Source organism: Chiloscyllium plagiosum, chromosome 43, assembly GCF_004010195.1.
Source record: "Chiloscyllium plagiosum isolate BGI_BamShark_2017 chromosome 43, ASM401019v2, whole genome shotgun sequence".
Classification (NCBI taxonomy): Eukaryota; Metazoa; Chordata; class Chondrichthyes; order Orectolobiformes; family Hemiscylliidae; genus Chiloscyllium; species Chiloscyllium plagiosum.
In genome coordinates, this window is record NC_057752.1 from 11,066,336 (window position 1) to 11,080,692 (window position 14,357).

Below are 14,357 nucleotides of genomic sequence, written 5' to 3' on the forward strand. Positions count from 1 at the left end.
GTCACAAGGAATTAAGGTCTACGGGGAGAATGCGGGTAAGTGGAGTTGAAATGCCTATCAGCCATGATTGAATGGCGGAGTGGACTCGATGGGCCGAATGGCCTTACTTCCGCTCCTATGTCTTATGGTCTTATTTCACCATTTCTTAAAAGGCTCAGCAATTCGGGTCATCAAATGTGCACCTTTGGAGGGGATTCGCGTGGTGTGCTGAGAAACCCGCAAAACCTGTGCTGACCATATTTGATGTGCTCCATTGGATGTTCGATTATACTTTGTTGCTTACCGTTATTTAACTCCCACTCATTCTGAAATCTAGAGTATAACCTGTAAATATATTGTTTTGCTGCTCTAACTTTGTAAAGTTCATTTTGTTTGTTCAAATGGTGGAACCTTGTGGTTTTATTCTCTAAGTCCTGGTGATCACAAAACTTCATTAAATTTAAACAAACAAGTTACTGGCCCCGAGCTAGACTGTGATGTAAATGACTGAAATTGTCTCACCAAGTACTATGACAGCACTTACACAAGTTGCACTGCATAGTTACTTTTTAAAAATTAAGCAATTAATGTTATTGGACACATTCCTCTTGGTTTGTATTCAAGTTCAAACTGATGCAGAAAGAATACAAGATCAAGAGATTGGAAAGTGTTACATATACTAGGTGTGAGTCTATTTTATAATCTACTGTAAGTTTTCTATGAAAAGTAACTTTAAATAAAAACTTTTGAACTACTTATGCTTTTCCAAGAGCAGTAATGATACATTATACACTGGCTGTCACAGAATAACATGAAATGTCTGCCGAAATGAATGGCCAGTTGAACTGAACAGCCTTGTTTGTCAGACTATTAAACACCAAGAGTCCATGCTATGTTAAAGTTATGCATTGTTTTTTAATACATTCATAAAGTACAACTTGCATTGTGGGTGCCAACTGGCTGATCTTTCAGAGATACATTTCTGTAACACAGAAAATGTGGTCTTTCCAACTAAATGGCACAAAATGACCAGGCTGAAGTTGCATATAGTCAACCTCTTATGATTGGGGTGAAACTTGGTTGGTGACACAGCGTTGTCAAAACAAAAAAGGCTTCATTTATCTCAGACATATGAAGCACCAGGCAGGCTAATGTAACGTGTTAGAATGCCATCCAATACAACAATCCTTTTGCTAAGGTCATCTTTTCCCAAGTACAAGCTGATCACTGAACATTGAGAATTAAACAGGCTTTTCATTTTGATTCTGTGATGGCAAATACAAGTCAGCAATTCACTCCCGAAGCTTAGATATGATTGACCAAAAGTGTTCTCCTTCAATTAGAAGCACAAATTAGCATTTCCAGAAAGAGCTGAGGGGTAAGCAGAGGATATCCCTCATCCTTTGAGGATTCAGTCTGGAAATGAACTATTTTAGGTGCTCTGATTGCAGCCATGTCCATGCATTGTGCCATGGTCTTAAACAAAATCAGTGGCCCAGAAAGATTTTTTATTAAAATCAGTTGTGGTGCTCTGGACAGACCTGATGGCAAATAGGCACAAAGTGACCATCAAAACACAGTGGAAAAGAAATAAACTCCTCACCCCTCCAAGAGGAAAACTGATCAAAGTTTGTGCGAAGATTTGTAGCTCGGGTGCTCGTTGCTGTGGTTCTGTTCGCCGAGCTGGAAGTTTTTGTTGCAAACGTTTCGTCCCCTGGCTAGGCGACATCATCAGTGCTTGGGAGCCTCCTGCGAAGCGCTTCTTTGATGTTTCCTCCGGTGTTTATAGTGGTCTGTCCCTGCCGCTTCCGGTTGTCCAGACCACTATAAACACCGGAGGAAACATCAAAGAAGCGCTTCGCAGGAGGCTCCCAAGCACTGATGATGTCGCCTAGCCAGGGGACAAAACGTTTGCAACAAAAACTTCCAGCTCAGCGAACAGAACCACAGCAGGAAAACTGATATTTGCGCAAAAAGACAATTCAAGAGGTTACAGGCGTATATAGCGACAAGGGAGAAAAGCTCAGAATTTTCTTTCAGATTTAGCACAATTAACCCTTTGCGAACTATTCACAACCATCCAAAATTGCATTTATTTTTAAAAAGTGAAGAACATCATGAGGCTTTATATATTTCTCAATTACAGCAATATACATAGAAATCATTTGTGCAGTGCACGCACACATACACTTCTGTCCTTCATAGGCCAAATCAGTGTTTTAAAAAGTGATCAGGGACATAGCAAACTGACAGTGACCCAAAAGGGTTACTTTGGTTCATAAAAATTGATTCCTAATCCTCTTAAAATCAACTGATGCCACTTTCTGATTAATTGGAAAAACTCAGCAGGTCTGGCAGCCTCTGCAGAGAGAAATCAGAGTTAATGTTTCAGGTTGAGTTACTGAACTCATCGTTACCTCTAAATTCTCTCTTCACGGATGCTGCCAGACCTGCTGAGCTTTGCCAGCATATTCTGCTTTTGTTTCTGATTTCCAGCATCAACAGTTCTTTTAGTATTTATTCCGATTAATTGGGTTTCTTTTAGCCTGATTAAACTTAAAAGGACACAAACTAAACAGATTTTTAAAAAATTTTTTAAAGTACTCAATGTTGTTTTACAAGCATTTAACAGATATACTACAACTTTAAATTCTGTGCTCAAAGAGAGAAATTTTTAAAGTATTTCAAAGCAGCTTAGTTATCAAGTTACATCCATTAATTGTCTAAACAAACTAAGATTAATGGTTCCTTCCATAAAACGTTCTTGTTCACGCTTTCATCTGTTTACCAGATTGTATAACCACCACTTGAGCCACCGGAAATCCAGTTGGCCTTTTTCTGGGTCACAATGACATTGCCGCTCTGCACGGCTGCAATCTGAGCTGCATTGGGAGGGCAACCAGGTGGAGGAGGCTAAATTGAAAAAGAAAAATAGAAGTTGCTTTTAAGGTGAACCAACAGAAATTGGTAAAATTGAATCCTCTGATAAAATACCAAAAACCCAAAATATCTTTCAGCTTAATCAGCATACATTCGAGTTTCAGTTTTGCTTCTTTTCCCACTCCAATTTCCTGAATATTGATATCTAGACACATCCTTGGTTTTCACTGACAAATGGGAACTAAATCATTGGAGTACTTTGGGACAGCAAGCCAACTTGACCACTCATCAGTGTTCAGCTTTGTTAAGTAGTCAGACTTCTGGAGGGGTCTCAACATTCTGCGTGAACGCAGGGTGACAATTCAGTCACCGAGTAACCACATCATGATGTTGTGGTACAACTCATTTAAGAGATAAATGAGATGTTGACGGGTGATATCATTTTATAAGCCCTGGCAAACAGGATGTTCAATTAAAGACAGGTCTTCCTCATGGTCAATCTGATTCAAGTCGACAAGGTTTTACAGTGATGTAACCATTGACTACAAGAAACCCATGTTAAAAGAGCCACAGACCAAAGGAATAATATATGTAAGAGTTAAACAGGCTATAAGGGGCTGTAAAAGCTAAATAGGGATTTCTATGCTCACAGTAAAACCAAAGGAGCAGAATTCTCCAAACCTTGTACGCCATAAAGGCAGAGATTCGCAGATCCCTCCCCAAATGGCCCTAGGAATCATGAAGGATTAACTGGTTCAGAGATGGGGGCATGAGGATAAACAGAGAAGAGGTGAAGCAAACAGTAGCAGGGACAAAGCTAGGTCAGGGCAAGATGACAGGCTCGGTTTGGGTGAGTACAAGATACGTACCCGAAACTGAAGGCACTAGCTTTTTGTGATTATTTACAGACAAAGATGGAATTTGAATAATGAACTGTGTACTTGACTACTTGTGTATAATAAAGATAGGTTGCTTCTATTCAGTAGAGTTCTGTTCTGGCTAGTTCTACAGTAGGATGTTTCCTGCGTACACTTGAATAAATTATTATCATCCTCTACCCGAGGGTTGTGGTTGGTCATTATAAGTAACCACAACACACAATTTAAGTGGCTGACATAGTTCCAGTCACAATGAACCAAATATACTTCAAAAAGGTGCAATTTTGAGAGCTTTTGATTTCTTTGTGCAGGCTTTGTACTCCGATATAGCTCCTTAGGTTATCAAGTTTGGCAGCATCAGAATGGTACCATGCTTTAATATACTGGGACAACTGGCAAAGTGAGGTTTGCAACCAGTCTATACACAGACTTGCTGCACGGAGTCTATGTAAACATGAGCACAAAATGCATTGAGCTTGCTGTCCCACTATTTGGCCTTTAAAGAAGGAGGGTTTATAAACACAATGGGAGTCAATTGGATTCTAGAAGACCTCAATACAGGATGAAAAATGTATACAACAGAGGAGTTTGTCTGTCTCAGGGGTGTTACTGTTCCGCAATTTACAAATAGTTTGAATAGATCAGTAATCGGTGACACCAAAACAAATTTCTGGCAAAACCCAGCAGCCCTGCCAGCACCTGTGACGTCTCCCCACAGATCTACTGCGTTTCGCCAGCAATTTATGTTTCTGTTTCAGATCTCCAGCATCCACAGTTCTTCCTTTTATTTCAGTAATCAGTGTTTTGTTATGCTAAAATTATGGGAAAAGGAAATGAACAGTGGGAGTCGAAAGTAAATAGAATACGCTACAGGAAGGAAATCAGTCTTGTAAACACAATTTGCAACTGTCACGAAAAAGGGGAAACCATCCTCTGAGGAGAGGAACTGCTGTTAAGATGGTATCTTTTACTTTATTTTTGATTGTGGATTAGAATGGAAAAAGGACTGTTATAAAACTAAGGACTGGGGAAGGAATTGCTGCACTTCTAACAAGAAGTTACTGGACTCATTGTGAGGGGTGTTTGTATGGTTGTTTTGCAACAATTCGGAGGAGATAAGACACCACAACCCCAGAGAGAATATATTCAGAGAGAGATTTGTCCAGCAACAGGTAGCTGATTGGTTTGTGCAATTGTGACCAGTTTAGATACTGGAAGTCATCAGCCTGACAACAGCTCTCTCTGATTGTTTCCTGGGTAGGTGACCAGCTTAGGTGTTCACAACAGAAGGAGCGGGGCCTCTGGACTAGCAAAGGAGTGGGGGTCTATGTCTTTAGCGCTGTGCAATAGAAGTAACTGAAGCCTGAAGGCAGCCAATTATTTTCTTCCACCAGTCACTGTAGGTTATTGCCTTCAAGCAGTAACGAGGAGATTTTATAATTAGTGGGCCAATCACCCTGTGCCTTTTGCAAAGATGTGGAAAAACTTGGAGGAAGACAGCAGCGAACAGAAGGCCTTGGGAAGCAAAATGGACGTTGCATCAATCCTGCAGACTGGAGCTCTTGAACCAAGTTTCCCCAGTGCGTTTTCCCTCCACCCATAACACCAAAGTTTTTCTGTATGTATGTGAGAGAGACAGTGCGCAAGCGAGAGAGAGGGAAAAAAAACACAAAAGGATTTCACAGCCTTCAAAGTGAATAAGTCTACAAGCCAGGATGAGACACTTTCCTCAACAGCCTGGGATATGAGGAAGGCACCATCAGGAGCCCTGGCAATAATTTTCAACTCCTCTCTGGTCACAGGTGAGGTGCCAATGAACTGGTGGGCTGCTAATGTTGTCCCGTTATTTTAAAAAAAAGGAAGGAAAGACCAGGAAATCACAGGCTTGTGTCACTCTAACCTCACTGATACGACCAGAAAGAATTCTGAGGGACAGAATATATCTGCACTTAGAGACATGGATTAATCAGGGATAGAATGCATAAATTTGTTAAATGAAGATTCGATCTAATTTGAGAGGAAGTAACCAGGAGTTTTGATGAGGGTAATACATTTAATGTGGTCGACATGGATTTTGACAAGGCTTTTGGTAACGGCAGACTGATCGAGAAAGTCTGCCATTACCAAAATGGGATCAAAGGCAAAAGTGGCACCTTGGATCCAAACATTGGTTGAGACGCAGGAAGCAAAAGAGGACGATAGAGGGATGTTCCTGTGACTGGAAGTCGGTTTCCAGTGGAGTTCTAGGCAGGGCTCAGTGCTGGGGCACTTGCTGTTTGTGTGTACTTTAATGATTTGGATTTAAATAGCGGGGTATGATCAAGAAGTTTGAGGATCACGTGAAAAGTGGCAGGATGGTAAAGAGAGGAGGAAATTAACCCATTCATCAGCTGAGCAGAGGCAAATGGAATTCAATCTTTGGGGAGGGGGGGGGGGGGGGTGGGAGAGGGAGAGAGAGAAATAATGCACTTAGAGAGTCAATAAGGCAAGGGATTATACTATGAAGGGTAGCACCTTGGAAATTACTGAAGATCAGAGGGACCTTGATGTGCATGTCCATAGATCCTTAAGGCAGCAGGGCAGGTAGATAAAGGTGGTTAAGACGATATATGGGATACCTGTATTCTATGCCTTGGCTAACAAAGGGAAGGAGGAGGTTATGATGGAGTTGTGTAAAACATTAGTTAGGCCACAAGTGGACTATGGTATGCAGTCTGATCAAACTAAAAGGAGGATGTGATTGCACAAGAGACAATGTGGAGGAGATTCACCAGGATGCTGCCTTGGAGTGGAGATTCTGTGCCATGGGCTATTTTCAAAATGTTAGGAGGGGAACATTATGGAGGTTTCTAAGATTATAACAGCATAGACAAGGCAAACAGGAAGGCACTTTTTCTATTCGCAGAGAGATCAGGAGCCAGGAGGGATAGATTTAAAAGGTAGAAGGCAAAGAGGAGAGTCGAGGAGGGTGGTGGGTACCTGGAGCTCACTGCCTGAAAAGGATGATTGAGTCAGAAACATTTATAACATTCAAACAGGTTTTTAGATATTCACTTGTTGTTGCTATTAGCCTCCAGGGCCAAAGGCCAAAGTTGTAGTCTTTGTTGACTACAGCCCTTCCGTGCTGTAAACATTTAGGAGTCTAAAGAATGACAGAAAAGGTTGAGTTGTTCTCCTTAGGGCCAGAACTGATTTGAAGGGATGATAATGATGAAGGGTTTAGTCAGAATAAATAGAAACGGTTTCCAATGGCTGAAGGATCAATAATCAGCATGACCCAGGTTTAAAGTCAGAAGTTGATTGGCAAAAGAGCCAGAAACAACATAAAAGAAAGGTTTTTTTTATTTAAAAAAAAAAACACAAACAGTAGTTAGGACAGAGAAAGAATTGGCCGTTTGGGAGGGATGGTGTTAATGGAGAAAAGGGCAGACTGGATTTCTCTTCCAAAGAATTGGTGCAGACTTGATGAGCTGAAATGATGTTCTTCTATGCTGCATTATTCTAGAAGACCCAACACGCAGCGCAAAAGTGTTCAATAGGAATTGTGAGGGCTAAAAAGGACAGGATAAAAGGTAACAGGAGAAACAGCACGGCCAATGAATTCTCTCCTTGGCCCTGCTTAAGACTGTTATGGAATATCAGGGCTGAAGTTTAAACTAGATTGGCAGGGGGTGGGAACCTCAGCTATGGATCAGGTGATGGAGTAGGTAGTGAACAGCAAAATACAGTGTGCAGAGAGTCTGTGAGGAGGGATAGACGGTTGATAGGGGAAAAGGTGCAGTCAGTGTGATGAGTTGGAGTGTGTCTATTTTAATGCAAGAAGAATCAGGGATAAGGGTGATGAACTTAGCTCCAAGTACTGATCCATGCTCTATGATGTTGTGCCCATTACGAGGCTTGGATATCATTTGGGCAGGAATGGTTGTTGGATGTTCCGGGGTTTTGATGTTTCAAACGGAATTGGGGGGGGGGGGGGGTGTAGCCAGGAAGGAACTGAAGAATGGACTTAGGAGAGCTAGAAGGGAGCATGAGAAAGCCTTGGCAGGTAGGATTAAGGAAAACCCTAAGGCACTCTACACTTATGTGAGGAACAAGAGGGTGGCCAGAGTGAGAGTAGGGCCGATCAGGGATAATGGAGGGGACTCGTGCCTGGAATCAGGAGTAGGGGAGGGCCTTAATGAATACTTTGCTTCAGTATTCACTCGTCAGGGACCTTGACATTTCTGAAGACAGCGAAACAGACTGATAGGCTAGAACAGGCAATGTTAGGAAGGAGGATGTGCTGAAAATTTTGAAAAATAAATCTTTTGGGCCAAATAGGATATACCCTAGGTTACAACACAAAGCGAGGGAAGAAATTGCTCTGCCTTTGGCAATGATCTTTGCATCCTCACTGTGCACTGGAGTAGTGCTAGATGATTGGAGGGTGGCAAATATTATTTCCTTATTCAAGAAAGGGAGTCAGCATAATCCTGGGAACTACAGGCCAGTCAGTCTTATGTCAGTGGTGGACAAAGTATTGGAGAGTATTCCGAGAGACAGGATTTAATGATTAATCAAACTATGGTTTTCCAAGTAGAGATCATCAGCATGGCTTTGTGAGGGGCAGGTCATGCCTCACAAACCTTACTGAATTCTTTGAGGAAAGGCTTGAGAGAACGTAACTGGAGTGCTTTCTGGTAGAGGCAGTAAACGGTAAAGGGAAAAAAATACATCCAAGAGAAAATAACAAAAAAAAAAAAAGCACTAAACAAAAATAGCTGCACTGTCAACTGTGTTTTGGTAGTACAGAAAATTAGAGGTTGAAGCTTTTTTGCTCATCAGAAATAGGACGAAAGAAATAGACTTGAGAAGAAAAGACAAGACACCATTTACACAGAATGGGAAAAGGGTGCTGACTAGTTTGGCTATAATTGGCAGAGAGAAGCAAGAAATAGTATGCTATGTAAGTTATCTGATGTGGCTCACTTTCCTGTCATCTTTCCTATCACTGGCAAATTACCTGGTTGCTGCTTGGCAGTTCTCATTCTCCAAGGGCCATTATGAAGGTGAGTTTGTGGTTAGGATATGTATTTGTAAAGAAATTTTTTAAACAGAAAGCACAATAGTGGTTTTCAGGGGGGGGGAGTATACAAATTGAGAATGACGGTATACCCTGGACCCTAACGACAGTAGAGAGACGGGGAGAGATTTTGTGGTCACTAGTCCCAAATGTCTGAGTTTCTACAGGCTCTGCTGAATTTCATAGCAGAGCTGCTTTTAAATGTTTGTACAGTTAGGAAGTTTGCAGATGACACCAAAATTGGAGGTGTAGTATCATGTTGCAGCTGTACAGGACATTGGTTAGGCCACTGTTGGAATATTGCATGCAATTCTGGTCTCTTTCCTATCGGAAAGATGTTGTGAAACTTGAAAGGTTCAGAAAAGATTTACAAGGATGTTGCCAGGGTTGGAGGATTTGAACTACAGGGAGAGGCTTAACAGGCTGGGGCTATTTTCCTTGGAGCGTCGGAGGCTGAGGGGTGACCTTATAGAGTTTTACAAAATCATGAGGGGCATGGATAGGGTAAATAGACAAAGTCTTTTCCCTGGGGTGGGGGAGTCCAGAACGAGGGGTTTAGGGTGATACGGGTATGGAATGAGCTGCCAGAGGATGTGGTGGAGGCTGGTACAATTGCAACATTTAAGAGGCATTGGATTGGTATATGAATAGGAAGGGTTTGGAGGGAAATGGGTCGGGTGCTGGCAGGTGGGACTAGATTGGGTTGGGATATCTGGTTGGACCGAAGGGTTTGTTTCCATGCTGAATATCTCTATGACTATGTGACAAAACACATTGATGATGGTAGAACAATGGATGTGATGTATATGGAATTTAGCAAGGCATTTGATAAAGTTCCCCATGGTAGGCTCATTCAAAGTAAGGAGGCAAAGGATACAGGGAAACTTGACTGTCTGGATACAGAATTGGCTGGCCCATTGATGACAGAGGGTGGTGGTAGCTGGAAAGTATTCAGCCTGGAGCTCGGTGACCAGTAGTGCTCCGCAGGGATCGGTTCTGGGACCTCTGCTCTGTGATTTTTATCGGATGAGGAAGTGGAAGGGTGGGTTAGTAAGTTTGCCGATGTCACAAAGGTTGGAGGAGTTGTGGATAGTGTGGAGGGCTGTTGTAGGTTGCAATGGGACATTGACAGGATTCAGAGCTGGGCTGATAATAGGCAGGTGGAATTCAACCCTGGAAAAGCGTGAAGTGATTCACTTTGGAAGGTTGAACTTGAATGCATAATACAGGGTTAAAGACAGGATTCTTGGCAGTGTGGAGGAACAGAGATCTCTGGCGTCTGTGTCCATAGATTCCAGAAAATTGCCATCCAGGTAGATAGGGTTGTTAAGAAGGCACATGGTGTGTTGTCTTTCGTTAGCAGGGGGATTGAGTTTCAGAGTCGTGATGTTATGCTGCAGCTCTATAGCTGCAGAGAGTGATAGTTGCTTGGAATGCACTGCCAGCAGTGGTAGTAGAGTCAGATTCATTAGGGACATTTAAGTGACTCTTGGATTGTACAATCAAAAGGTATGTAGGTTAGTCTTAGAGGATAAAAGGCCGGCACAACATCAAGGACTGAAGGCCCTGTGCTGTTCTATATTATATGTTAAGTTGGAACAAAATCAACAGAATTGGGCATTTAAGCAATGAAGAAAGACTAAGACTACGAGAGAGTTTGATATTGGAAAACAAATGGATTGGAGTGAAACTAAAGATATACAAAGATCTTCGAGGGATCCCAGAATGATCAAAATCAAGATAAATCTCTAGGCTAATAAATACGGAATAACAAACAGGAAGACGACAGAAGTGAAAGATATTATAAAATTCAGATGAAGCTGAATCAGTATTTGCTCTTTGAAAAGGCAGAGGTAAAAAGTGGGATTTGGAATTGATGGATGGACACAGCTACTTCTGTTACTCAAGGGAGCAAGATGGACCCTGTTAATTATTTCTAGTTATGTACCTTGGGTAACCATGGTTTCCTGGAACATGATTGCCCTCGGAAATCATTTTCTCAGTACTGGTTTTGAATTTGGCCATGCTTTTCCGCACAGTGGCTCTCCCCATGATCACAATGATCACTACACCAAGTGATCAGCTATAGTAATTAAAGAGGTTGGGTTTAAATAAAAGGTTGCAACAGCTCAGCTCATTAGTCATCGGTCTAATAATTTCTTACTTTTTTGTGCTATAGACAGAATTTTTTTTTTGAATAAATGAAAAAAAGTGACAAAAAGGAATGGACAGGAAAGACAACTAGAAAATGTAATTTTTAACAATAGTTTATTATAGTTTAAAATTACAGTATGAGCATTACTTAAAAATGTTATAATTCGCTTTTTAAAAACCTGTGGTTGCTTTAGCATCATGATGCAGAAACTGAAAATTTATAAAACTATCCAAGTTACATCCAATTCAACCCCAACAATCACAGATAACATTGTGCCACACTATAATTCATAACCATACCCACAGTGCCAACTGTTCAGAACACTTACTGGAATATTAGCAGTGGCTCCTGCCCCAAACCTGGCACCTGGATCATATCCATCATTCACGAGCACAGTTGAAGATGGAGAGAAGACTTGTGGCACTGCATAGTACTGTATGGGCATGGGTGCCCCAGTTGGACCCACTTGCATTTGGCCTGTGACTGGTACATAGTAGCCACCTGGATAACCAGGTCGCGCTTGGACAGATCTTGGCTGCTGGTGAAGCTGGGATGCAAACAAATTCAAAAACGATCATTTCACAGTAAATCTATAAAGTTCACAGTATAATGTTGTCCAAGGCTGTTTGAAGTGAACAGATGACAATGTTTCTGGAAACACACAAAAAGGTCCATCAAGACTTATAAAGAGAAATAACAGGTTCAAGTTTCAAGTCTAACCATATATTCTTAACGATGATGTGGAGGTGCTGGTGTTGGACTGGGGTGGACAAAGTTAAAAATCACACACCACCAGGTTATAGTCCAAACAGGTTTATTTAGAAGTAGAAACTTTCAGAGCGCTGCTCCTTCGTCAAGGAGGGGACAGGCAGCAGGATGTAAAGCAACAAATCAGCTCACACAGCACCAGATTATAGTCCAACAGCTTTATCAGGTAGCCAGTGGGGCAGGATCATAGGACAGAATTTATAGTAAAAGATCAAAGTGTCATACAACTGATGTGATGTATTGAACAAACCCAGATTGCTGTTAAGTCTTAATCACTTAGAACGGGGTTGCATGTTTCAATTTGTGGGCGGCACGGTGGCACAGTGGTTAGCACTGCTGCCTCACAGCGCCAGAGACCCGGGTTCAATTCCCGCCTCAGGCGACTGGCTGTGTGGAGTTTGCACATTCTCCCCGTGTCTGCGTGGGTTTCCTCCGGGTGCTCCGGTTTCCTCCCACAGTCCAAAGATGTGCAGGTCAGGTGAATTGGCCATGCTAAATTGTCCGTAGTGTTAGGTAAGGGGTAAATGTAGGGGTATGGGTGGTTTGCGCTTCAGCGGGTCGGTGTGGACTTGTTGGGCCGAAGGGCCTGTTTCCACACTGTAAAGTAATCTAATCTAATCTAATCTAATTCACGAATATGTAAATCCCAGAACTTCTTTCAAGTCACATTCCTGAGATAACTTAAGGTTTTATAAAAAAAGGGTGACATCTCAGCTCAGACAGAATGCATTAAAAGGTGTGAGGTTCGACTCTGTCTGTATCCCAACCTTGAGCCACACCAGTTCTATTTCCAAAGTAGGATTTTATAAAATGTCACATGGACTGACTGCCTACAGATGGTGTGCTTTTTGAACAAAATAGAATGCAACTGCAAAACAAATCAGCAAATGCACAGTCACCCCGTCGACTACAAATTCTGGGTCCTATGATCCTGCCCCACCAACCACCTGATGAAGGAGCAGCACTCTGAAAGCTAGTGCTTCCAAATAAACCTGTTGGACTATAACCTGGTGTTGTGTCATATTTTCTTACGACGGGGCGTCAGATGAAACGTTAACTTGTCTTTCCACTTTTCAAATGTGGATGGATTTTTCCAGCACGGTCTTTATTGTCACGTTTCCAGCATGTGTCCCTCCCCAGCTTATTCTCCTAGAATTCTGCATTAGACCTTTAGGTCCTCCATACGTGGGAGACTTTGTTATTGTGGTGATGCCCCTGGCTGAGAAATCGAGGCAGAGGTTAATGCTCTGGGACAGAGGTTGGTACAGAGATAGCGCTCCGAAAGTTAGGGTTCCAAGTAAACCTGTTGGATTATAACCTGGTGTTGTGATTTTTAAACTTTGTCCACCCCAGTCCAACGCCGGCACTTCCAAATCATGGCATAAAGATTGTCTCAGTAATGGAACCAGCTAGTTTCCTGCGCCAGACCTTACTAGTCGACTCGTAAGCGTCTGAGAAATGGGCAAACAAGCCAATCAACCCAGGAGCAACAAACGCTGCAGATTTAACATCTGGTAACACAATAGTACCATCTCTAAAGCTCACCCATTTCGGGAGGCCCTCCAATGATGGAGTACAGTAAATTCAGATGGGACAATTGATTTCAGAGCGCAGAGGTAATGTTCACTCAGGCTTCATTCTGAAATAACATTCACCCATAATAAAAAGACAATATTAGTCCTCACTTCCAGCTTCCTCTTATTTTGATAATATTAAATCTATTCCCAGCCATCCTCTGCTATCGGCTCAATCTCATCTTTAGTGGGCGGCACGGTGGCACAGTGGTTAGCACTGCTGCCTCACAGCACCAGAGACCCAAGTTTGCACATTGTCCCCGTGTCTGCGTGGGTTTCCTCCGGGTGCTCCGGTTTCCTCCCACAGTCCAAAAATGTGCAGGTTAGGTGAATTGGCCATGCTAAATTGCCTGTAGTGTTAGGTGAAGGGGTAAATGTAGGGGAATGGGTCTGGGTGGGTTGCTCTTTGGAGGGTTGGTGTGGACTTGTTGGGCCGAAGGGCCTGTTTCCACACTGTAAGTAATCTAATTTAATCTGTCATGCTCATTAAAAGATAGCCTAACATCAAGATATTAAAATAATACATCAAATCTCTAAATTAAAATGTGAATGATATTAACCTTTTTTTGGTGCCAAAGGTAATTCTGGAAAGGTTAATGGGTGAGGTGAGGAGAAGTGGAGAATGCTCTGACAAAGCAAAATGTTTTCAATGCAAGGGGCACTCAGGTTCCAATCCAAGTATAGCAAACATTAATTTAACTTATCAGAGCCTAAAGTCTGCAATGGTTATGTTCACTGGTAATCTCAGGGTGAACTAATAACTATTCTGAGCCAATCAATTATTCAATTAAGTATTAAGTGAAGTTGACACCTTATCAGGTCCCATCAACTTTACTTCAGTAAGGCGTTCGACAAGGTTCCCCATGGGAGACTGATTAGCAAGGTTAGATCTCGCGGAATACAGGGAGAACTAGCCATTTGGATACAGAACTGGCTCAAAAGGTAGAAGACAGAGGGTGGTGGTGGAGGGTTGTTTTTCAGACTGGAGGCCTGTGACCAGTGGAGTGCCACAAGGATCGGTGCTGGGCCCTCTACTTTTTGTCATTTACATAAATGATTTG

General features: G+C 42.2%; 1 protein-coding gene across 1 annotated transcript in view; it reads right to left on the reverse strand.

Annotated features, from left to right (window-relative positions):
* Nucleotides 1-2,053: 2,053 nt before the first annotated feature.
* The window catches only part of dazap2 (DAZ associated protein 2), a 32,889-nt gene continuing 20,585 nt past the window's right edge, over nt 2,054-14,357 (reverse strand). Inside the window, exons 3-4 of the mRNA XM_043682027.1 lie at nt 11,283-11,501; nt 2,054-2,892 (exon numbers count right to left, since the gene is read on the reverse strand). Of these exons, the coding sequence (XP_043537962.1) occupies nt 2,764-2,892; nt 11,283-11,501 (348 nt within the window). The 3' untranslated portion in view covers nt 2,054-2,763. The remainder of the gene's footprint in view (nt 2,893-11,282; nt 11,502-14,357) is intronic.